The following is a 24,830-nucleotide window of genomic DNA, read 5'->3' on the forward strand; positions in this document are numbered from 1 at the left end:
CATTAATTTTTATAAGTCAAGAAATTTTTACAGCATTTAATGTTATATTTTTATGTTATATATAGTGATTTTTTTAAAGTACATATGCATCAAAATTAGGGATGCCGCAAGATTCGAGATTTCGAGAATCTTGTCTTGTCTCGTCCCGAATTTCAAGACGAGATCGAGACAAGATTTGCGCGGAGAGTTTAAAGACAAGATTTTAAACTCGAGATTCTTGAAAATCTCGAGTCTTGAAAAATTACAGAAATTATTTAGGAGTTATGTCACAGAAATAAAAAAAAATAGAAGGAGTGAGTAAAATAAAACTACTGTCAGTTGAATCGATTTATCAATGTAATAGTAGCGCAATCATATGCCACAACATAAAATGATGTATACCGTATATACCGGAATTACTGTAATTGTTTTCCTAAACAAATAATACAAACATGATTAATAATACCAAATGTGTGCAATATTGCTAAGCCTAGATCACATTAAACTATATCTAATATAATACTAATTAAATCAAATAACACACAAATCACATTTTTTTATTATTCAAATACTTTATTGCACCAATTATAATTATTATTCGCCAAATAAGATTTTAGATATTGAACATGTAGCCCATGAATTTAAACAAAGTAGGGATCTCGCTGATTCCTCGCATAATCTATTTCTATGTTTTGTTATAATTAATCCTGCTGTAGAGAATAACCTTTCCGATGGAACAGACGTTGCGCAAATACTTAAGCGTCGTCTACAATACACAGAGTAAGAAGAGTAAAAAATTGACCAATTACAATCAAATCTGAGAAGAATAATCGATTGTAATTGGTCAATTTCTTACTCTTACTTCTTACTTCGTGTATTGTAGACAACGCATTATTTAAATTGTCGAGAATTTCGAGACAAGACAAGATTTTCGAGTTCGAGATCAAGACAAGAATGTACAGGGTGTTACAGATACATAGTAGGCAGTACGACGGGTGGCGCGGCAAACTTTGCATGGCCAAGCGTGGTTTAATAGACAATGACAGTGACTTTATAACATAAACTTTATAATATAAATAATAAAATTTTGTAGTATAAACTTTCTAATGTATAAAGTCACTGTCATTGTCTATTAAACCATGCTTGGCCATACAAAGTTTGCTGCGCAACTCGTCGTACTGTCTAGTATGTATCTGTAACACCCTGTACATTTTAAGATTTTTTCAAGACAAGACGATATTTCCTAAAATCTCGTCGTTTCGTCTTGTGGAATCCCTAATCAAACTTTTTATATATTGTAAGATCTTTTATATTTTGCAAAATATAGCATTATATTTATAAAATATATATGTATATGAAAATATATATAAAAATTTATTTCTCTCTCTCTCTCTCTCTCTCTCTCTCTCTGTGTCTCTCACTCTTTTCCTCTCACTTTTAAAGTATATTTCTGAATTAGCAGATAAGATAATGTTAATTTTACTAGAATGCAAATTAAGCTAAGAGAAACAAATTGTTAGGCTTAATTCCATCAATTCCATTAAAGATAATTCAATAATGTTCTGGCAGCACGTAATAAGCACAGAAAGTTCATCTGCAAATTAACGTTAATCTGATAAATAAATAGCAGAACAAAGAAAACGAGGAATAAACAAACAGAAAAAGAGAGTATACGAGAAGTAATGATATTGTATTGTTAGCATTATTTTAATTAAAAATGATCTTGTTAATTTTATAATAGCATTAATAAAACAAATAAAATTTTATTAAAACAAAAGTATAACGTTTCATAAAGGCCATAATACATAAAATAAAGCTGCGCAATCATAGTATAAGGCCACTGGACCAATGAACATCTTAAGTAAATCGATATGACATTTTTATGTTGATTAACTTGACGTAACACTTAAATAAGATATGTTGTTGACAGAATCAAAGCAAATAAATTTTATTTAGAAGTGTGTTTCAACTTCTAAATAAAAAATGAAGAGCACACACAGTCAAGATAATTATCAAAATAAAATAAATATATTAGAATTATTTTGATTGACGCGTATAAACCGACATAGACAAAGCATACTGAAATCTCGAATGACGTAAGTATTTCAGTTTTCATAATTGATTTCAACAAATTTGTTTTTACTCTGCAACAGGTCCATAATATCGCAAATGTTTTTATTTGTTGCGCTATCCTTTTTATAATCGCAATTATAATTGTCATCTTGCGTATGAGATTTTAAATAAACTTTAAGATTTAAGTTACTTTTCCGCAATGTAAAACTAACAAATGATATTTTATTTTTTTTAAACAGTCGGAAAACAATGAATATATATAATTATAATTTATAATTGATGCTCTTTTAAATTTTTTAAAAAACTACAAAGTGTGAAAGTTGATTGGATTTACAAAATTAAATATTGACTTGCGGTTAAAAATTCAATCATAAAAGACTAATATTACTTTCCAATATCACAAAGTTAATTTACATACATTTTTCAAACTAAACGAAAAGGATTTTCTAATATTCTGTAGTAATCGATATTGTTGAAGAATTCAATCCATTGAATCGAAAAATATACCTTGTACAAATCGAAACGAATTCAATAAGCTATGAATGCGAATCGTTAGTAGAACCCTGAACCAACAAATTTTCAGCACGAAGAAGTAGAACTTCGTATTCTTTTCGAAATTGTGTTAGTCTACAGTAACTGTGTGCGGATTAAGATGAATAAAAGATGAAAGCTATCAGAAAACTAGATAAAATTCCTCCTAAAAAAATATGGAAAACTATTTGAAGAAAAACATTTTAGCTATCTATAAGTCATTATCTTTTACGATGACCGATCCGTATAAATTTTCGAGACAGCAAAACGAGACAGGAAGATTACAGATGACCTGATAAAACAATAGCTTTTTATTACAAGCAAGAATAGACTAGAATTTCAAAATTTTCCAGAAAAAATATTTTGTTTTGTTTAATATTCTCAAGTAATTATTGGCGGATTACGAAAAGTAAGATCTCCTAAATATATTTGTTAATATATCTAATATATACATCAATATATTAATACATTAATATGAAAAAAATAATCATAACAAAAGATTGTTTTATAATTCACTATCTATTTATGTGAACATTATTTATTTGATCTATTCGGGTACAAATCTTTTATTCCATAGCATAGAATTACAGAAGATGCGTTCGGAAATAATGAAGCAATTCTCAATCCGTAGGGTTTCCGAGAGCCGTAAATGTGCAGAGTATATATCGCGCAAAAAAGTATATATCGTATAAATCGAGGGACAAGTATATTTAAGGCTACAATCGATACTATTTTATTTTGAAATTGACAAAGTTAGCAGCAAACGTCGTTGTAACTTTTGAAAATTTAAACAGATAAATCTCACTTTATCTTCTTATCTCTTCTCTATCGATATCAAACCTCATTTCCCGCTGTCATAGATATATGCCGTTTGATTTGCAATATTTGTCGCGATATTTCAGTGTCACACGGCAATAAAAATACAGGATTTATCATCAACGACGAACTCTATTCATGCGAGATTTTAAAGTTGTATTGATTACATCTTAAAACATTACCAAAAATGTAAAAATTTTATAGATTGTTTCATTATTACTTCTAAATATCTCTATAAAATTTGGACACTTCCCTTATTCCCTTATTGGTTTAAAAGTTTTTATTTTTATTTTTTATTTTTGTTTTAATCTTGGTTCTTATATAAAACCGTGTTTTGTAATACTTATTTATAAATTTGATGAGGAAGTAAGAGAATTAAACATACTGTTCCACAATAATAAATATTCATGCAAAAGTTTATTTGGATTCATTTATTCTTTTAAAAGTTATTGACCTAAAACTGCAGAAAAATATGGTCATTATGCTGCATAAAACCATTATAAGCTAAATTATTTGTTTTGTTTTTTGTAATTGGTTTCAGAATATATTTGCGAGCTAATATCATCAAAAATTTTTGAATAATATTAGTTGATATTAACTTATTTTGACTGATTGTTAAGCTGATTTGGCTACTTTCAACAGAAAAAGCAGCTAAAACGTCCTTAAACTTGCGCCAGCAATGCGCCATTTGGGACAACTCGAAATTTGCTATTCGTATGAGATTTGCGAATAGTGTGAATAGAAATATTCATCGAATTCGCATTTGTCGTTTACTATTCATGCCAATTCGATAGCGACGTGACTTCTTTTGGCAAAATCAAGAGATATGTGTCACCATGAATCGCGCAGTCTGACGCAAGCTTTACTGTATTAACACCGCATCACTTGGTGATTTTATCAGGAGAACTTACTCGCTTTTTAATCAGACGATGTCCTTCGCACGACATGCGCGTTTTATGTAATTGCACACAAAAGAAATTAAAGAAACCAGATATCTAAACAAATGTACACATGTCACGAAGAATAACTCCATTTAAATGAAGTAAATGTTTTCAAAAAGAAAAACTTTCTATTTTAAAATTTTACTATGTGCATTATAAAATTATTAAATTAAATCGATTTGTCGACTTTTTAATGGAAAGAAATAATCACAAACAAAAATCTTGGATGAAGTATCGTTTAAGATCGTGATGTGAAAACACAACAAATAAGAAATAAAGGCCTTATAAACGATCAAGCTAGATCTTTAGTACTTAAATAATTCGGTGTGAATTTACATATTACATATCAAATTTTACAAAAATCTTGGAAATTTCTTTGTTTTATCACACGTTGTATATAGTACAATAACTTATTATAATTAATTCATTTATTATAATAATTTATATTGTATAGTATGATCATTTTAATGCGAATTATCAAATTACAGAATAATTGCATCAACTATTTCAAAATTTCAACCGAGTAAAATCTTGGAAGTTTACTTGGCTTATCGCACGTTATATGTAGATAATAATACTATGTTTGTTTGACATACGTAACTATTTATGATATAGTTTGCATCCCGTATCTTATACATGCAATATCATCATCAACACTATGATCTTGATAAAATCTTACTTATAATTTTATTCAAAATAATTAATAGGAAAGTTTAAAATATTATTTAAAAGACTTGATGATCTTTCAAACGTCATAAACTTTAAATGTCTTTCGGATATTTTTTCACACTTTTCCATTGTTACTTAGAATCTTGTGAGATTTGATCTTAACTTTTCTTCATCATAAAAATTTGTTTGATATCGTTATAGAAAACCGTATTGGAGATATTAAATGCGAAACTGACTGTATTGGAGATATTTAATATAAAATGGAATTAATTTCTAAATAAAATAAATATTTGAATTAAAAAAAAATTAAAGAAATTAGTGTTTTTTATGACATTGGATTGAAGTATCTACGGATAAAATATCCTTACTTGCCACTGTATTGGGTAACTACAGAAGAAATTATAAAACTTCTATAAACAATACTTTACAACTTTTGTTTTAAATATTTTATATTTTTTGTTTTAAATATTTTATATACTATTATTATTAACAGTGTATATATACATACAATAAATTATGTAATTAATCATTATTTTTCAAATATATTATAAAACAATCGCGCGTGCAAAACTAGCGAATGAAGATCATTAGTACGAAGTAAATAACTGCAGACCAGTTATTTCCAATCAAATTTCAATCATTTTTCGTTTGTGCATATTATTTCTCTTTTGAGAGAAATGTCATTTTGTTATTCGTGGCGCGCAGAGAGAGAGAGAGAGAGAGAGAGAGAGAGAGAGAGAGAGAGAGAGAGTGTGAGTCATACGAGTCTCGTATGAGCGCGGTTGAAACTATTTAAAGGTCTTACTTTCTACGGTCGTGAGCTCCGAGGGATTCGGTAGACCCAGGGCCGGCTGATCGAGGATAATCCAAGAGGAGACCAAGACGACGCAGAGCAGCCGCACAGCGGTGGTACTGCACCAGGGGTTGGTCCCCGACGTCGGGTACGTCGGTGACGGGCAGGTTATCGCGGCGACGCTCATCTCTACGACTGCTGGCCCCCCCGCGGGTCCACGCGGCACACCTGCGGCCTATGCACGGCACGCACGCACGCACCCGTACGTCGCGTACCTGCACGCCCACGCAGGTCAACCCTGCCTGGCCTACTTCCGGTATCACATCTCCGGCCGATCGCGGAGGTGCGCGCGATCGATGACGCGCATAGTCGCCACCGCGGAACTCGACGCCGTAGCTTTCTTCCTCTTATGTCTCTATCTCTCTCTTCCTTCCGTCCGCGTGGATCCCCCCCGCGCCCTTAGCGATCTAACGGTCCTCGTCGTCGTCGTTCAAAACGTCACGCCGCCGCGTCTGGCGAGTGGCGCGTCCAGACTCCCTCGCTTGATCGCGAAGAGTTGGCGCGTGCGATTCCGAATCGGACAACGGAGGCGCAGTCCGGACGAAAGCGAGATGGTGGGACCGACGATCGTGCGCTCGCGCCGTCGCCGTCGCCGTCGCCGTCGCCGTCGCGTCGTCGTGTACGTACACTGTGCGATTGTGCCGTAGCGTACCGTAGCGGGAACCGAGAAGGCACGGGCACCAAGCAACGACCGACCTGACTCACCCCAACCACCCCAACGAGGGTCGTCGCGACGCCAAGGCGCCGACGTTCTGCGCAATATGAACGAGCCACGTTTCCACCCCCTTGACCACCGATGTAGCGCGATGTGATGTGGTATGGTGTGTTGTGGTGGTGGTGTCGCTTTCCGTGGTATCCATCCCCTTCAGGCCACCATCGCCGTCGTATAGACAGCGACGGAGTACAGTGCCTCTGAGTCATTCTTCGGACAAGACCCGTCCGGTGTACCGCCACTTAGACGATGAGAATGTAAAGCGACACCATCGTCGTCGTCCTCTTCGTCGTCAATGTGTTGTATGTACGTGTAACGGTGTGCTGGTAATGACGCAGCGCATAGGACATACACAATCGTGCACCCCGTGCTGCATCCCCACTTCTAAGGGATGCACAATCGCGCAACTTTCGCGAAACCGCGGTGATATATCAGGAGTAGACGGTTTCGCTACGCTACATAAATATGAATATAAATATCATATGATACCGGAGAATCTGGAAAGTATCTTCATTTTTCTTGATCGATCACTTTCTTAAATAAGACGGAGTGATGATAGCTCGCGATTCACAACAATCTGAAGAAATTTTGATGTGTTCAAACTTTAAATGCTTTACATTCTCAGATATCTACTTTGAATTTATTTAAATGGAGTTATTTAATAAATGGAATATATTATTAAAAGAATTTATTAATTTATTAAAAGAATTATTAATTTAGATTAAAAGAATTTATTAATTTATTAATTTGAAAGAAAACTATTATTCATTATAACTTTTAATTACATATGTAATTAAAAGTTGTAATAAATAATAGCTTTTTCAAATTAAATTTACTTCGTAAATGAAGTATGCAATATGTAGAAATTAAGTTTCATCAAAGTTTCATTTTAAAATGTTTTGTATATATGAATAAATCAATTTATTAATAATTTATTAGTAATTTTATATGTATTATCATTATGTATTATATTAACAATTTTTATACATACTATTATGTATCATTTTTTAATAAATGAATTAAATTTATTAACTTTTTTTCAAAAAAATTTCTTTTGTCGAAACTCATTTTGACAAATTCTTTGCAATTAAAATTAATAAAAATAATAAGTTATAACTGATAATTATTTTTATTCTTGAATGCTTCCTATCTGTTTTTATAGCCACTACCGCAAAATAGAATAATAATGAAAATTAAATTATAACATTTCTTGAATTATTTTTTTGTATTTATTTTATATTTAATTTTCTTTAAGGTATATATTTTTTTCTCGGTATTTCATCTGTTATTATGAGCACCATTAATATAGAACTTTATGCATTATAGATATGGATGACGCATACGAGTATTTCCATGAAAACTCTGGATCTAACCGTGCGATCATAATTTTACTTCTTGATCGATGGTTTGCTACATTATGACGTCAGCTAAACTTTGCCATACACACTGCTTATTCCGCAAACATGAAACGAGTGCCAATTAAGATTAATATTGTGGATAGCACGAAAAAATTATGTGATTAATACGAGACGTGAATAAAATATATTGCACATTAACATAAATAAAAAATGTGTAATATTATACGTTATCAGAATAAATAAATATGTTACATAATATATATAAATATATTAAATATACAATATTACGCAATATTAAAAATTTATAGTGTGTAAACGAAACATTACTTCCTGTTGATGTATTTGAAAGCTATTCGTGTCCAAGACGGTATTGTAGTTGCCAAAAATCACATTTTATGTTGCAAAATTCTAATACTTACATGAAAATAATCTATATTTTACAGATGTTATAATTTATAATTTATGGGCAATTATTAAATGTTACAAATTGCATACATCGATGTATTAAACTTAATACAAAGGAGTGATCATAAATTACTGTAGAGATGCGCATAAATTGTCAAAAGATCTTTATAATTCGCGTAGGTGGAATTTAATGGACGATGCAGCGGAATCACACTAACTAGTTCATCAGGAATCGTGCACACATGTCGATCAATTTCAGGTGATAATTATCGACGCGCTGACTAGTTACATGGGACACGGACGCTATAATTATATTTCACTTCTAATGCAATGTAATGCTGCGTCACCGGGTCGCCTTTAATATTAATTGTGCATGCCATTACAATGTCATTCGAATATATCTAACGTAATCTTTTTTCAAAATGCTTTAGTATCATTGCAATAACTATTGCAAATTAAAGTTCTTACTATTTATTTATGTATACACTTTATATTTTCATTACTGATCTTTTTTAATACATAATTTATAATTATTGCATGGACTTATGCAATCTGTTAGATGCATATTAGCTTTATCTTATTATATTTATTAAGTAATTTTAATATTACTTAGTTTTTGTTTTGCTTTTCTGATAACTGTGATTAATATTATGAACGAAAATATAATTTATTTTCTAGTTTATTATCATTCAATTTTTCATTCTGAATATACATGTAATTAAAGCGTCGCTTCCTTTTTATCCGTCCATTTATAACATCCATCCATATCCTAATAATAACCTCATTGATTATATGATATACTTAACTCTTTCCTCGCCAAAAAGCAACGTACGTATTTCTAATATCTCCCATCTAATCTTCTTCAAAATATTAAGCTAAGCTGGTGACAAACTCGATAATTAGTTATTCAAATTATTACATTGTATAGTAAGTATAATAGCTTATATAATTTATTATTCTGCGACTATTAATCATTAAAATAAAAAAATAAGAAGTGAAAAGAGCTACGTAATGGGTGGATATTCATGTCAACATCTTGATGTCTATCAAGAGAAATATAACGACGATGCGGGATCAATTTCCTGGGTCCCTTCGAGCAGAGCCAAAGGCAAGAGCAAGAAAAAAGGAGTCTTAGACTTGTCAGGTTTGTAATACCAGTGTGGCCCACTTTTACCCGACAAGCGAAGTCTTATGTAACGCGTTCCTCGATCCTTTTGCTCACGTAAAAGCGTGCTGAGATCCATTAACGGGATGAGGAAATGGCGGAACCCTCGCCAAGAAGCAGCGAGATGCAGTAATCCACTGAAGTTTACTTACGTGTCCCTCCAATATGATGTGCAGCAACGATTTTTAGAAATGATGTATGAAGTCATGAATCGAATTTTATCATATAATAACGTTCCATATTATTTTTCTATGAAATTATAATATTAAACGATAATTGAATTAGATTATACTTATTAAAAATTGTAATTTGCATTACATTTGCATTTGCACAATGCGTGAGTCAGACAAATAAAGCAAAAAGTTAAACAACCTAGTTTTCAACTACCTTATCAACATAATCGCACAAACTTTAAATGATACAACGCTTTTAATTAAAAAAAAAACTTATATATACATATACAGGGTGGGGAAAAAGTACCGAGACACCTGAATATCATAGAAAATACAAGTATTACAGAAAAGTGTTTCAGACAAAAGTTATAGAGTTTCAAAAGATCTATTTACTGATCATATCCATTTGACCTTGCGTGGCATCTTCAAGGTCAGGTCAAGGTCAGATCAATTTTTTTAAATGGAGCACCTTATTTTTCATTGCATATTCTTATAGCACATCTCGAGAGCTTTCCAAAACACTATAATAAAATATTTTTTCATGAAATACTTTTGGAGTTATAAGGCTTGAAAGTTATACTACCGCCGGCATTAGCATTACGCAAGGTGTCCCAACCGACGGCTAAAACCTCTTGAATGTCGTTCAGAATCATGTCCTAGGTAACATTTGTTAAGATCAAAGTCACTGGAGATTGTTTCTTTTATTTTCATTTTTGCACTGAAAATTCATTTTTATGTAAAAATGAAAATAAAAAAACAACCTTGATCTTGACAAATGTTATCCAGGACATGATCTTGAACAGCATTCAAGAGGTTTTAGCCGTCTATCGGACAATTTGCGTAATGCTAATGTCAACTGTACTGTAACTTTCGAGCCTTATAACTCCAAAAGTATTTCATGAAAAAATATTTTATTATAGTATTTTGGAAAGCTCTCGAGATGTGCTATAAGAATATGTAATAAAAAATAAGGTACTCCATTTAAAAAAATTGATCTGACTTTGACCTGACCTTGAAGACGCCACGCAAGATCAAACGGATACGATCAGTAAATAGATCTTTTGGAATCCTACAACTTTTGTCTGAAACACTTTTCTGTAATACTACTATTTTCTATGATATTCAGATGTCCCGGTACTTTTTCCCCACCCTATATATAAAATTCTAACTTTAGAAAGATATTATTTTTTTAAATAGATGTTTAAGATGGGAGGAAGAAATTTTATATCTTGTTATGATAAAATACATACACATTTTTGAAGGAAAAAATTTATAATTTCTAAATGTTTTATATTCTACTTTGTTATAAATTTTGTGTTATATTGCAAAAGTAAAACGCAACAACAAAATTATTGTACCATAAGCCGACCTACTCAAATGATCTAATATATATTTAAACGAATTTCTACACTTTTGACTCGAATTTAAATAATAATTAATAAAAGATTTTTGTATTGCGAAATTTTATGAAACGACGAGAAATCGTTTATTTCCTTTTTCATCGATACCTAACTATGTTACATGTTTGGCCAACCGACTTGAGTAACCTTCCTTAATAGCATTTCGAAGCAAAACGAGTTCTTCTAGGACGCTGCAGAAATAATAATTCACATTCGATCGACCGATTGATTATTACAAAACCGTGTACGACATGTCGAGAATTTTATTCATATATTTGCGACTTTTCTCTATTATTTTATTAGGAAACAAATAAACCAACAGCAGGAGAAGACATCTGATGAATAAATATCACGGTAATTGTTCCTTAAAAATTTGCTCTCTCTGGAGAGAAATTAATGAAAATAAAGAAACTAACGAACGCATAGAACGAACAATGTATCCATTTCGATGATCTTTTATTATTTAAAATGCTTGGCATTTCTGCGATGGTACAAAAATACAAGATTTATGTAAAATATATACTGCATAACATGTCCCAAATATATCAAAATATCCAATGCACGAATAAAATTAAAAAGTTTTTGTGTAAAGATGGAATATATCCTTTGGCGAAAGCACTTCGTCGACGAGTAAATATTCAAACAGTATGCTGAATTATTGTGCCACCTGTGACACAAGCTCGGACCAGAATGTTGCATAGTCCTTCAGTACAGTTCCACTAAAAAAAGTATATTATTAAAATAAATTATTGATGTATATTATTAAAACAAATTATTAAAACACTTTTAAACATAAATATATATATTTACTAAAACATAATTAAATTATATACCTAACTTTCTTCTACAATTCTCATAAACCATTTTTAATTTCAAATATAACAAATTGGAGCAGCCAATTCAAATTATTTTTAAATACATTTTAAAAGATATTATAATTTGACACATTAATTATAGATATATAAAATAAATGTATCATAATAGATTTAATCTTTTTTAAATGAAAAATGCTTTGGTAAATTTATCATTGATGAGACATCGAGTGGCTTGTCGCTCTGTGCGATTAATTCGCGATCTGTAGATCCAGATTTAATCCCACCTGCGCCGATATACGCGATTTTTCGAAAGAAAAATTAAGTAAGTTTAATATGTATTTAGAAACGTTTCTTTTTAACATGTTCTATTAGGTATTAACATTGAAAATGATCGGAATGTATTGGTCGAAACGTATGTTGTTAAATTTGTTTATAAATTAAAATATTAGCATGTATTAACTTGCTGTTGCGCTCTTAACCCTTGATGTTTTAATGTTTGTTTTTATACAATTGACCGATAACTTTTTTTAATTAAAAATTTTTTGATTAAAAATAAAATAATATATTTGTATAAATTGTTGGTAAATTTAAATGCTATTTTATTACCTAAAAAATTGTTAATAAATAGTTAAAAAAGTACGCTTTTTATACATAATATAGATTACATTTATAAGAGTCTGACCTGTAATTATTTATTATTCTATGCGGACGTGGCTCTGAGAGTAAAATTTTGACAGTTATTGCTTGTTTGGCCTCTATCTGGATAATTTTTGTAACAATTTTTATATTTTATACTAAAACAAAATTTTTACTTTTTGTAATCTTCTTTTTTATAATTTGACATGCTACGCTTGGAATAATTGATTATATGATCTATGGAGACGGAAAGTGAGTAGAGAATAAGTATACAGAGAATTAATCACAATACAATTAATTTCTTTGTTCATTGTACTCTTCAGTTAGTTGCTTGGCTAAACAGCAAAGAGACTTTGGCAACTTCCAATCAGACAGTAGGGATATGTTCATCTTCAGTCTCATAGAATTTAATTCCAACTATAGATATATATATTGTAAAGACATCAAAAAAGAAAATTATCCCTAACTTTGCTAATGATGATTCGAAACGTCCAAAGAAGTTTGTATCGACATTGTAGATTATTAATATATTATGTGAATTTTATATGAATATTATATGAATTGCGCAACAATTTCCGCGCTGTATTAACGCTCTCATTACCCGTATTCTTTATTATTATTTTTATCGTTGGTATTTTCTTAAAAGTATGAAGAAGAGAAAAAATTTCGAAAAATATTCTACATTGCAATGTTCTAAAAATGAAACAATTTCAAACTCTTCTCTCTCTCTCTCTCTCTCTCTCTCTCTTGTAATTATATTTTAAAATTTATAGAAAAGCCTTTAATTTAATTTTATCTTATAATATAATAATTATATTCTTTCAATTTTCAATTCCCCGTTATTAATAAAAAGAATTAATTTAAAATTTATTTAAGAATTCCTAAAAATCAAGAAATACTGGTCAAGAAATCTTTTGTTTGATAATGTAAGATTTATACAGAAACGTTTTGTATAATTTGATTAAATATCAAGGCAATTTATAACAATAAACATTTTATAGCGCTTATTTTTTACACACAAGAGTCGTTCAAGGCGAGAAATCGACAACTTGCGGTTCAACTTTCTATTGGAAAATTTATCAAATTATTAATAAGTTTCATGTATGCGTGGAATTACGAATAATAATATGACCAAATTATAAAAGCAATTATTTCCAGCGGCTAACATCATGCAATTAATCTTGCTGTACCATCGTGAACCAACCGCGAATTATTGAGCGTGCATTAGATAGGTTATATCTATATCTCATTTAACAGTTATTAAATTTGATTCAACTGCACCATGAAATATATTTATGAGAATATACGTACAAAAAAAATGACTTAATATCCTCATTAATGATCAAAAGGATTAAGATTACAGGATCTCAAGTTTTAAAAAGATACTTTAAGAGATTCTTCATATTTTCAAGAAAGAATTAATTAAGTATATATGAGTATTATTTATCATCTATAAAATCTTTCTAAAAAAAATTTAATATAAAGAATTTTTTACAGCTAAATTGACGATCAAACTACGTGTCCTCGTTTTACTATTATTAAATTTGCTTCGTCACGGACGCACCGCGAAGTATAAATTCGTGAAAAAGAATTTTAAAACACGTACAAAAATTAATATTTTGACATCTTCATTAATAATAAAAAAACTTAAGATTATATATAATAATAGTATGGCTTAATCCGAGTAACGTACTTGTGAAAAAAGAAAGACTATGTTATGAAAGAAGAAATCAATTTAGAACATAATGACTTTTTAAATGTTTTAAAATTATTTGAATTATATATAAAATTATGTGTGCAACTTTTATTTATAGCTTTTTAACGTTGTTTATATTGTATATCTTTTATCTTTTATATCTTTTAAAAGTAATATAAATAATTCTTATGTGATTTTTTAAAACATGTCTAATCATCGAAAATTTCATTTCTTCCTCAAATAAAAACTTCTTAATAAAAATAAGAAAGTTGAGATATTTTGCTATCAAGAGTGATTATTTAATTATAATTATGTAGCTTTGAAAAGTGGACTGTATTGAATAAAATGCATATAAGCTTGAGCTATACGCTCACAATAGTTATGAAATATGCAATTAATATAAATTACTACCGGAAATTTCATTGCATAATTCTTAAACAACCATTTCAATTACAAACGTACATGCATTTTTAGCATAACATCGTATATCTCTCATTGAAGTTATATCTTTCATAGAATGCCTGATAATTATACAAACAATGCAAGTTTCAAGGACTCGTGCCGCAATTTGCGACTCTCAACATTGTCCTTCCTACATTCCATTATTAATGCCTGAATGGACATTTCCCACGGGACTTCCGCTGTTAAAGAATCTCGTTATAGCACTCACGTGAAGTAAACACTTCCTCGTGCGTCCGCTGGTGCGTTCCAGATGAAGGTAGCTTGCTCTTTATCATGTGGATCAGCGTGCGTCACAGCACTACACTCGGAATGTATATTTGTGTTCGGCGTACGCGTCCAAGATCCAATCCATTTGTTCGAAGTGGTATCACGTGCCTGCACGAAGAATCCTTTGAACTGGGCACCCACAATGGTGACTGAAAAATAAACGAGCTAAGTTGTGATAACTATCGACGCCATTCGCTCAGATAAAGTTCAACTTGCCTCTTATATATAAGTTACCTTCCAATATTTACTGCCAGTACTGAAAATCTATCGAGAGACACGGTAGTGTCTCGCGCCAAGTGCTCAGCGCGAGACCCCGTATCTTTACGCGAGTCAGCGAGTTGCGAGCATCCAAAATTATCGATTTTTTAATAAAGGCTAGACCAATCGAGTTCTGAATATGAGCTCAATCGATAGATTGAGTCCAAATTATATAATAAGCGTTTATTTTACCTCTACGTGTCCTACGAATGGAGATATCGTGATGCAAAATCCGAAATGTCAAAATTATATGTAAGATACGTCATCGGCTCAAACAGTCATCTCTTTTTCATATTTTCGATGGTAGATGGCACTCGTTTATTGCTGTCATTTACCGATTTATTTATCTATAGTTTCATTAGCACTGTATTATATGTCGACATTTCATTATATAGTTTATACTTTAATACTTCAATAAGTTACTTTTAAATTAAAAGTGTATAAAAATATAAAACAGGCCGCTTGACATGTGAACGTAATTGCGTATATATTCGTGCCTTTACCAAATTTGCGATTCGTCGCGAATTTGGTAACGGCATGAATATAGGGTAAAAGCAGGGATTATAGAATAGCTTTTTTTAAATTAACATTGCTCCGATATAAATGCATATGAAAACTTTATTAAATTTACACAGAACTCTTGAGGAATATGTTAGCTACAACATCCAATAAATAAAAGTCGCCAAAATTTAAGTCCAACGTCAATATTAACAAAAAAGTCAAAAGTGAGAAAATGGGGGATCTAAAAAATGGGATGTAATATGGAATACCGATGAAATTTTGGCCATAGTAATAAATAACACAATAAATGAATCCAAATTTATTTATTTATGTAAACTGATCAAGAAAAATAGAAAACTGTTCAATTTTTATTATACAATAACACAGAAAATATAATAGCATCATTATGAACGTTATTACGCATGGACAATAAAGAATAAAATTAAATCTTGAATCATTAAATTATAACGTACAATAAATATTAGCATCTAAAATAAACATTATTCACAAGAAGAAGAATAAAAAAGTTATATTTTCAAACGTTATATTCTCAACCCTCGATGTATTCCACATTACCTGCATGTTGTCATGACAAATAAAGTCTTTCCGTAGCAATAAACTAGTTTGAAATAGCAATTAATCTGCATAATATTATTCATGCAACATTATTAAAAGCGTCTGTGTAATATAAGCATTAAAAAAACTTACCTTCAATTTGTGAAAACACTTTTTAGAAGAAACTGCCGGATCTCCTGACGTAACGAAAATGAATAAATGTTAATTGTAGCAAAACGGTTGGACCGAGTTCATTGCTTGTTATGATATGTTTGGTAACAGTTGCAATAACTTTCAGCGATTGCCACCAGATTGCAATGCTTTGTTTACAAAATAAGCCACTATTCCATATTAGTAGCCTATGCCATAATCCCTGATTTTACCTTATACGCAATGACGTTCACACGTCAAGCGGTCAAGCGGTCCGTTTTAAATTTTTATACACTTTAGATTAAAATTACTCAGAAACTAAAGCCGCAATCAAAAATCTAAAAACACTTTTATTATATGTCATCGGTATCTTTCGATTGCAACCAGTCTAAATAAAATTTGTGCAGCTGATACTGATATCTGGAGATCGTTTCCCAAAAAGGGAAATTTCAACTTTTCAAATTTTTTTAGTCGTACATGTAAAATATATATAAAGCGTTTTGTCCATTAAGCTGCTGTTCACAATGCCTTCATAGAATTCTAATTTTAATATAAAATTAAAGTAAAATTAGTAACGAAAGTGAATCTTTACACCAAAAAAAAAATAATTTTAATATTAGCAGAAACCGCTAAATCTTAGAGGATTTTATTCTTATATACGGCCTTAAGAGGAATCTTCTGAAATCAAGAGGAAAATGTGCTAAGCACAATATTCTTACAGTTAGAATACTTTTGTTTTGCATCTGCAGTAAACATCTTGCTGTTCCTAATATAATTTATTCGTAAGAGGGCACTCCGCTTTCAGTAAATATATTCCTCTTCATACAAGAGGAAAACTGTTAGAATAATCTCCAATACATTTTTGATGAATAGTCCAGTGTATTGGAAGAGGAATACTCTTTCTGTAAAGGTTTCTGCTTAGAATATGAGGTTACCGGAAATTTCACTTTACAATTAGATTATTTTTTTGGGTGTATGCGTATTTGATTAATTATGATTCTTCATCTATAATAACTAATGAAGAAGCAATTATTGAATATAATTGGCTAAAACGACTACATAAACTAGAAGCACAAATTATTACTATTTCATAAGAATTATCGTAAAATTAAAGATGTGCCATGAATATTACCGAAAATAATAACTTCCGTTCAACAGTCAGATCAAAAAGTTCTACAAAATACTACTTCTTGGATTACACATGTGGTTTTCAAAATAACAAAATTACCTTTTTAAAAAAAGGTAAAAAAAAGGCGCCAAGTGTGCATGTACCTCCCATAAAAAACTATTACATAAATATAATTCAAGTGTGGTAATATTGTTAATTTTTTATTATAAAATTACCCCTAATTAACGAAAAAAAGTGATACGTATCTTTATCTTTCTATTCAAGAGTCTTTTATATTTGCAATGGAATATAACATTTAATATCAAAAAATTAAAGACGAAGCATCACAAAATAAGAAAATTTTATTAAAATATCAAAATTTTTTATGTAGAAAAACTTGGCGCGCTGCTAGACCTCAAAATATAATAAGATGATCATCAAATAATACCGAATAAGAAAAATAATAAAGAAATTTAAGAAAAAAAATGAGGTGGACTAACAATATACAGTGTGTGTATATGTACGAGTAAATAATTAAAAATACCAAATATGAAAAGTAATGAAGAAATTTAAGAAAGAAAATGAGGTGAATTAATAATATACAGCGTGTTCATATGTGTGAGCAAATTTAGATAGGTATGCGGCTTAGATTTAATATAGGATAAGTATTTATATGGTGTGCGTTATATATTGTAAAAGCGTATAAGAATAGGATAATGATTTCAGAGACTGTAAGACATGTGGTTTAAGTTCAATTTAAAAGTAGATTTAAAATTAATTATAATCTTAGTTGTGTGTGTGTGTGTGTGTGTGTGTGTAATTGTGATTGTAATTTTAATGTTAATTAAACAGTAAACATCATTTATTTCTTTTATGTAACATTTACTTATTATATTTTGAGGTCTAGCAGCGCGCCAAGTTTTATTACATAAAAAATTTTGTTATTTTAATAAAATTTTTTCATTTTGTGATCGTCTTCAATTTTTTGAGATTAAATGTTGTATTCCATTGCAAATAAAAAAGACTCTTGAATAGAAAGATAAAGGTACGTATTACTTTTTCTCGTTAATTAAATGTTATATGTTACAATAAAATATATGTTCTTTTCGCAATTTACAAAGTACATTAGTATATGTTATATGTTGCAAGAAAATATATATTTTCTTTTTACAATTTAAAGATTTTATTTCATTTTTTTAAATACATGCATACGTACTACTGAGGAATAATTTATAATAAAAAATTAACAATATTATACCACTTGAATTATATTATTTATGTAATAGTTTTTTTTAGTTTATGTAACAGTTTTTTATGGGGGGTACATGCACACTTGACGCCTTTTTTTTACCTTTTTTTAAAAAGGTAATTTTGTTAAGATAATATATACATTACACGTGCACTATAGATTTTCGACACTGGCAGTGAATATCAGAATACAACCATATAGTACACATTGCCATGGAGAGAGAGAGAGAGAGAGAGAGAGAGAGAGAGAGACGTGTGAATTTTACATGTTCAATTGTACAAATCCATCGCGGTATCGGCAAAGTGATATAAAAGAAACAGTAGATAATCAAACATAACGCTCGCAACAGTAATCTCAATTTATATCTGTCGAGGAATTTGAAACAAGTTTGGTGCGAATAAACTGGATAAGATATAATTACAAAGAAGAGATATAAATCCTTAAAAAATTCTGGCAACATCATATTATTGACGCTGCAACTAAAATCCATTTGAAAAAATTTGAACTTTTGCTATGTAATTCCATAGTAATAAATCGTGTGTTTATCAGATAATGCAATGAAATTTAAAAAATATTGAATTATATTAATTTTTTAAAAGAATAAATTTAAACTATAATGTGAAAATGACGAGTGATAATTTTACATTTAAAATATAAATTATACGTATTATCATATATAAAGTAACAATTATAATAGAATTGAAACTTTTATAAAATACACACAACATTATTTAAATGTGCAATGTGATTTATAACAAAAAAGAATTGAACATATTTCAAATTCGTTAAATTGATATAATCTTACCTGCACTTTTGCAACATTTATGTTAAAGCATCTTAACGACAGTCCTTGATGTCATGGCGCAGATATTATGTAAAATAAAAAAGCTGACATCAACGATTGTCATTAAGAATCGGTCCATAAATATCAATATCTATACGTTTTTTATTGTTTTTCTTTGTTCGTCTAAAAAAAACGCGATACGTTATTTTAAGAAATCGTAAAATCGCTTTAGAATTTGAAAAAAAAAACGGACTTTTAAAAATTTAATTTTGGTCTATGGGATCCGCATTATAAGAATTAGTTGACACACATTTGCTTCGCAATACGAGTTTTCAAAGTTTCACGATTTATTGCATAACAGATTTCAGACTTTCATTTCAACCTTCCTCCGTGGATAAATGACATCTACGTTTAATCATGTGTAACCGACGTAAGGAAACTGTTCGCATGCTCGAAAATTAACGGGTGTATACTTATCCCTCTTGTAGACTAATTCGCCATTGCTCCACAAGTGCAGACGTGTTCATCAATGAAGCTAACGGAGTACATTGTTACATTTAACACGTTTCGCAATTGTAATTTTGATAAATCCAATTATCTCATGTCGGACAAAATACATATTTCTTTGACGAAATATAAAGCGAACTACTAAATGCTATATAAGTAATAATTAAACGAACAATAGAAAGGAAAAAAGAAAACAGAAATTAATTCCGCTTTACGATTGCATTATCTTGTTTTTCTTTTACAAAATAATTATTTTAATTTATTGTATTTTAGAAATTATATTTTTTTAATTATGCAAGATATTAGCAATATTTCTTTTTTCTTTTTTTAATGTATTAATTGAGATAACAATTGAAAAGTTATTGAAACTAAATTACAGTTATTTTGTAATGAGTAGAATAAAATGAATTAAATATTACACTATAAAAAAAAACAATCGTTTATACATTTGTAAAAATAAATATCATAAGAAATAATGAATAATACAGGTAGTTGTATGCAGCGATTAATATTTTTGGAATAATAACTATCTGAACTTACGTTACAATCATAGTGTTTTTAAAACTATTAAATACGTTTTCTAATTTAAATTTAATAATTATAACTACCTTAGAAGAATTTTAAGTAAATCCTTTTCATAAAGATAATTATTCACATCGAGATCTTTCATACATATATCGTTAAGCCATGCAACTATAATCAATTTTTAATTTTTTTTTATATTTGTTTTTACATGTTTATAAACATAGATATAATTTTTGCACTATATACCAAGATTTTATAGAGCAATGTTTAATTTAACCCCCTTGTTCTGTTAATTTATTATAAAATATTCAGTTTCAACACTTTCAATGGCTTCTTCTCGCCCTATACATATATATGTAGTGTCCTTTTATATCTTGTTAGCTTTGTCTCAGACAATATAAACCTTCGTATACTGTAAAGACTTAAGTGTACTCCGAAACATAAAATTAATCATAATTTATTATTCTAGCCTATATTGCGGAGCATCTCTCGCTCGGAGGTACTCTAGACTTAACTAATAAAAATTTCATCATTTGTTTTGTTTAGCAAGAAATTAACCCAGAATACCCAAATAATATTTAATAATATACGCGCCGTGCCATTTGGCTCACCTGTGACCTGTGAGCCTGGTTCGTACTGCGACGACGAAGCCAGTATCTTGTAAGGGCTCGTGCTTAAGGGTTGTGACCGCGCTTCACCATGATAGGGCTGATTAGGTCGTGGCTTTACGCACGCGTCCACTGGCCCACCGTCTGGAAACCCAAAAACGGAAATCGACGAGAAGAGGACGAGTGTGAATAAAACCTTAACGTGTCCGGTAAGATGCATCTTGGTCGCGTCGCTTCCTTCATTCCGACGACGCGAGAGATACATGCAAAAAAATTTTATTAATACCGGTTGTTTCTGAGGATGAGCGGAATGTTCAATATTTGTAATTAACTTATGCAGATACATTATATTATATTCCCTGAGTGTTCAAATAATTTGTTTTAATTACAGTACGTTTTGTATTTACATTTTATATTAATATCATTTTTCTGGTGCTCAGCCCCTTATGAAAAAATACTATTGGACTAATGAAGAAACTATCGGAACGAATAGAATGTGTGTAATATTAGATTTGAATAATTTTTTAATTATTTCCAATCGTTTTTTCGCAAATCCAATAATATTTTTACATGAAGAATGCCTCCACAATTTAAATACCATAAGAGTAAAAATAAATATTATAGAGTAATAGAAATAAATATATATATATAGCTAATATATAAAGTAGAGCTTATATATAAATAATATCAAGTTAACTATCTGAAATTTAAATTATTTGATTAATTTTATAAATTTTTATACATGACTAATTTCAGAAATAAAGTTCTAATACATAAACCTATAATTTTAAACAATAAAAAAATTTATAACAAGATACTATTTAGGGCAATTTTAATACAAATTAATCTGATTGGAGAAGATGAATTGCCTGTAATACCGCGAAGAGATAGTCGGAAGCGATTACTTCTTTATGCAAACGATAAATTAAATAGCTTCTCGCGATAAATTACAGAGACTTACTCGAAATAGTTAGCTGTTTACACGACAAGTAAGGATAAAAAGATATTTTGTGCTCGTGACAGATCCGCACGTAAGAAACTGCAGTATTCGATTGATTGCTGGCAAGCCAAACGTTAGTAGGATCCCACCACAGGATCACAAAGCCGCACACTTGCGTTTACTAAATTGATCCTTCACTTTCACTTCCTCCGTAAACTTACAACCAGTTCCACTCTTCGTTCGTTTAGGAGAATACCTACGATTTACACATAGCAGAAATCACATACTGCCGTAAATAGTAATTATATATGTATTTCCTTTTACGTGTCACATAACGATACATGATGTAACTACTACTATTTTCATCAATTATATGTACGTATAAAACTGATCTCTTGTCGGAAAACAACGTATCATTATTATTTTTTTTTATTGCAATTATATACATGTGAGTTTATAATAAAACTGTTTATTTTCTTGTTTTCTTGAAACTCAAATATTTTTTAATTAATAAAATTCATTAGAAATTACAGAATACACTTCGGTCATTTTATACTCCTATTAAATACTTCTGCAATTCATTGGCATTTTAATTTTTGAACATTAAAGAAGTACGTAATTGAAACGGCCATTAAAATTCTCTTTATAAAAAGGAAAAATAAGATCTAAAAAGTTATTTTAAATTAAAGTAAAATGTTTTTATAAAGCTGTTTATTCTAAAAAATTTGTACATGATTTATGTAAATATATACGTGAATTTTATCTTTAATTTAAAACTATGTTTCTATGAGATTAATAATTTTATCATAATTGGTTCTTTTATTCGTAAATTAGTTAATTTAAGTAACACAAAGTAAAAATCAAAATAAAAGATACGTTTATTGAATGTGTAATATAGTGCACTCTTGGATATCTATGTACGTCACGCTATTTGCATTGCTTTTTATCGTGCACGAGAGCCTTTAATCTTCATTATATAATTATTATCACACACACACGCGCGCGCGCGCGGAATTATTTGCCCGTTATTAAAGCTATTTCGTTCTGTAATCTAATTAATTAAGTTGTTCTTTCATTTATATTTTTAAGCTTTGCAAGAGAATATATATGAATATTAATTTCCAAGATCTGGAGTGAATGGATGAAAGGAATTCATATTCATATCAATTAAATAAAACAGATTAAATTATAAAAAGGAGTTCAAGAACGTCGACACAGGTATTTCGACAAAGCAACGTATATGCAGTTCCTGTTGCAAGATAAGGAATTTTAAAGTTCTGTGGCATCTCGTATTTTTATCCATTTGTCACACTGTAATCATTTACAGCAAATTGAGTTGTTGCATATTACATTCGATTACATATTTCGCGAGTTGCCAGTACGATCCTTTCACTGCCGATTATTAAATATATGTTATGCGTACAACTGATACGCACGTGATATTCGCGGCCTGCATTACACAAGAATTGTAACATTGACCCTTATGCAATAATTTCCTTTGTGTGCTACACACTCATTCACCGATTATTATACGTCTAACATTACGCATTCGATCGGGATGAGTATAGAATCATAATAATAGAATAAAATATTCTGCAGTCGTGCAAAGCAATCGTATTGCGTGCTAAACTTTTCGAACGAATGCGCATAATGTAAAAGCGTGCGCGCGTTACACATATAGTAAGAGCAAAAAGTATTTCGTACAAGGAAATTTTTTATAAAAAACATCTTATTTGTAGAAAATAAACATTAATTAGCAATTTTATACAATGGATGCATCCAGAAGCGACGACCGCTTACTGAGCGCTCACTGAACAAAAAAGGGATTAATCTATTATTAATATGTTTATACTTATTATATAATTCGTAACATAGAATAACTTTGTCTACTAGATGATCTTTAATATCGTATTTCTTACTTATTTATTACTGTTTATTATTTCTCTAATGCGCGTGTTTAGACCGTAAGGTTATGTAGCGCTCAGTGAGTGGTGGATAATTTTAAGTCGCTCTCCATAATCTATTTTGTACTTTATGAATAAATTGTTAATTACCCAGCAAAAAATGATCATCAATTAAACGTCGATTCGACGTCAAATTGGTATTGAAATCATCGTATCGATATCGATTCAATATCAATTCGACGACTCATTTCTCGCTGGATACTTAATTTAAAAAAATAAGTTTTAAAAAAATATTTTCTCTGTACGAATACTTTTTGTACTCACTGTACATGTACTCTGACACGTATATAGTGAGTTCACTCAGTCAATGCGACTTTTCACACTGAATTATTGATTTTCCACGGCCTTTTCAGACCGTCTCGGTTGTATACATGCTGGGAATATACTTTTTTCAGATTACTTCGTAATCACATCGCAAATCACATCAAATATTTATTGTATTCATTTGTTTACAAATATCTTTCCTGTTGTCTTAAAACATATATAAGTTCTTGTAATACATGTTTTTTCTTATAAAAAGTTGATAAAAAAACTTATGTTTTAATAATTTAAAATATTTTTAATTAGAATATTTTTCTAATTAAAGTAAGTTTGTTGCTATAGATCATATTTACATGTCATTTTTAAATAATTATTACATATATGTATATAATTATTAAATTATATGTATAAATACGTATATAATTACATGTATATTGTACAACAAAACTGTTACGCTATATAAGAACTC

The 24,830-nt window shown here is 29.9% G+C and overlaps 2 protein-coding genes across 6 annotated transcripts in view; both read right to left on the reverse strand.

Moving 5' to 3' along the window:
• The window catches only part of jus (EB domain-containing julius seizure protein), a 36,841-nt gene extending 30,227 nt beyond the window's left edge, over window positions 1–6,614 (reverse strand). Inside the window, exon 1 of one of the 4 annotated variants that reach the window (XM_018509891.1) lies at window positions 5,815–6,596. In XM_018509891.1, the coding sequence (XP_018365393.1) occupies window positions 5,815–5,989 (175 nt within the window). In that variant the 5' untranslated portion in view covers window positions 5,990–6,596. Of the gene's footprint in view, window positions 1–5,814 lie in introns of all 4 variants that reach the window. The other 3 variants (XM_018509892.1, XM_018509894.1, XM_018509893.1) reach the window with 3 other exon arrangements.
• Window positions 6,615–11,495: 4,881 nt separating this feature from the next.
• LOC108762736 (putative defense protein 3) lies at window positions 11,496–22,296 on the reverse strand. 2 transcript variants are annotated; one of them, XM_018509870.1, is made up of 4 exons: window positions 22,066–22,151; window positions 21,200–21,433; window positions 14,893–15,100; window positions 11,496–11,794 (listed from the first exon to the last, which is right to left on the reverse strand). In XM_018509870.1, the coding sequence occupies exons 2-4, from the start codon at window positions 21,414–21,416 to the stop codon at window positions 11,731–11,733; spliced, it is 489 nt and encodes a 162-aa protein (XP_018365372.1). In that variant the 5' UTR covers window positions 21,417–21,433; window positions 22,066–22,151; the 3' UTR covers window positions 11,496–11,730. The 2 variants fall into 2 exon arrangements, with proteins under 2 accessions (XP_018365372.1, XP_018365371.1); XM_018509869.1 differs by lacking the exon at window positions 22,066–22,151 and adding an exon at window positions 22,158–22,296 and having other exon boundaries at window positions 11,499–11,794.
• Between the last annotated feature and the right edge of the window lie 2,534 nt (window positions 22,297–24,830).

Source organism: Trachymyrmex cornetzi, unplaced genomic scaffold (genome assembly GCF_001594075.2).
Source record: "Trachymyrmex cornetzi isolate Tcor2-1 unplaced genomic scaffold, Tcor1.1 scaffold320, whole genome shotgun sequence".
Taxonomy (NCBI): domain Eukaryota; kingdom Metazoa; phylum Arthropoda; class Insecta; order Hymenoptera; family Formicidae; genus Trachymyrmex; species Trachymyrmex cornetzi.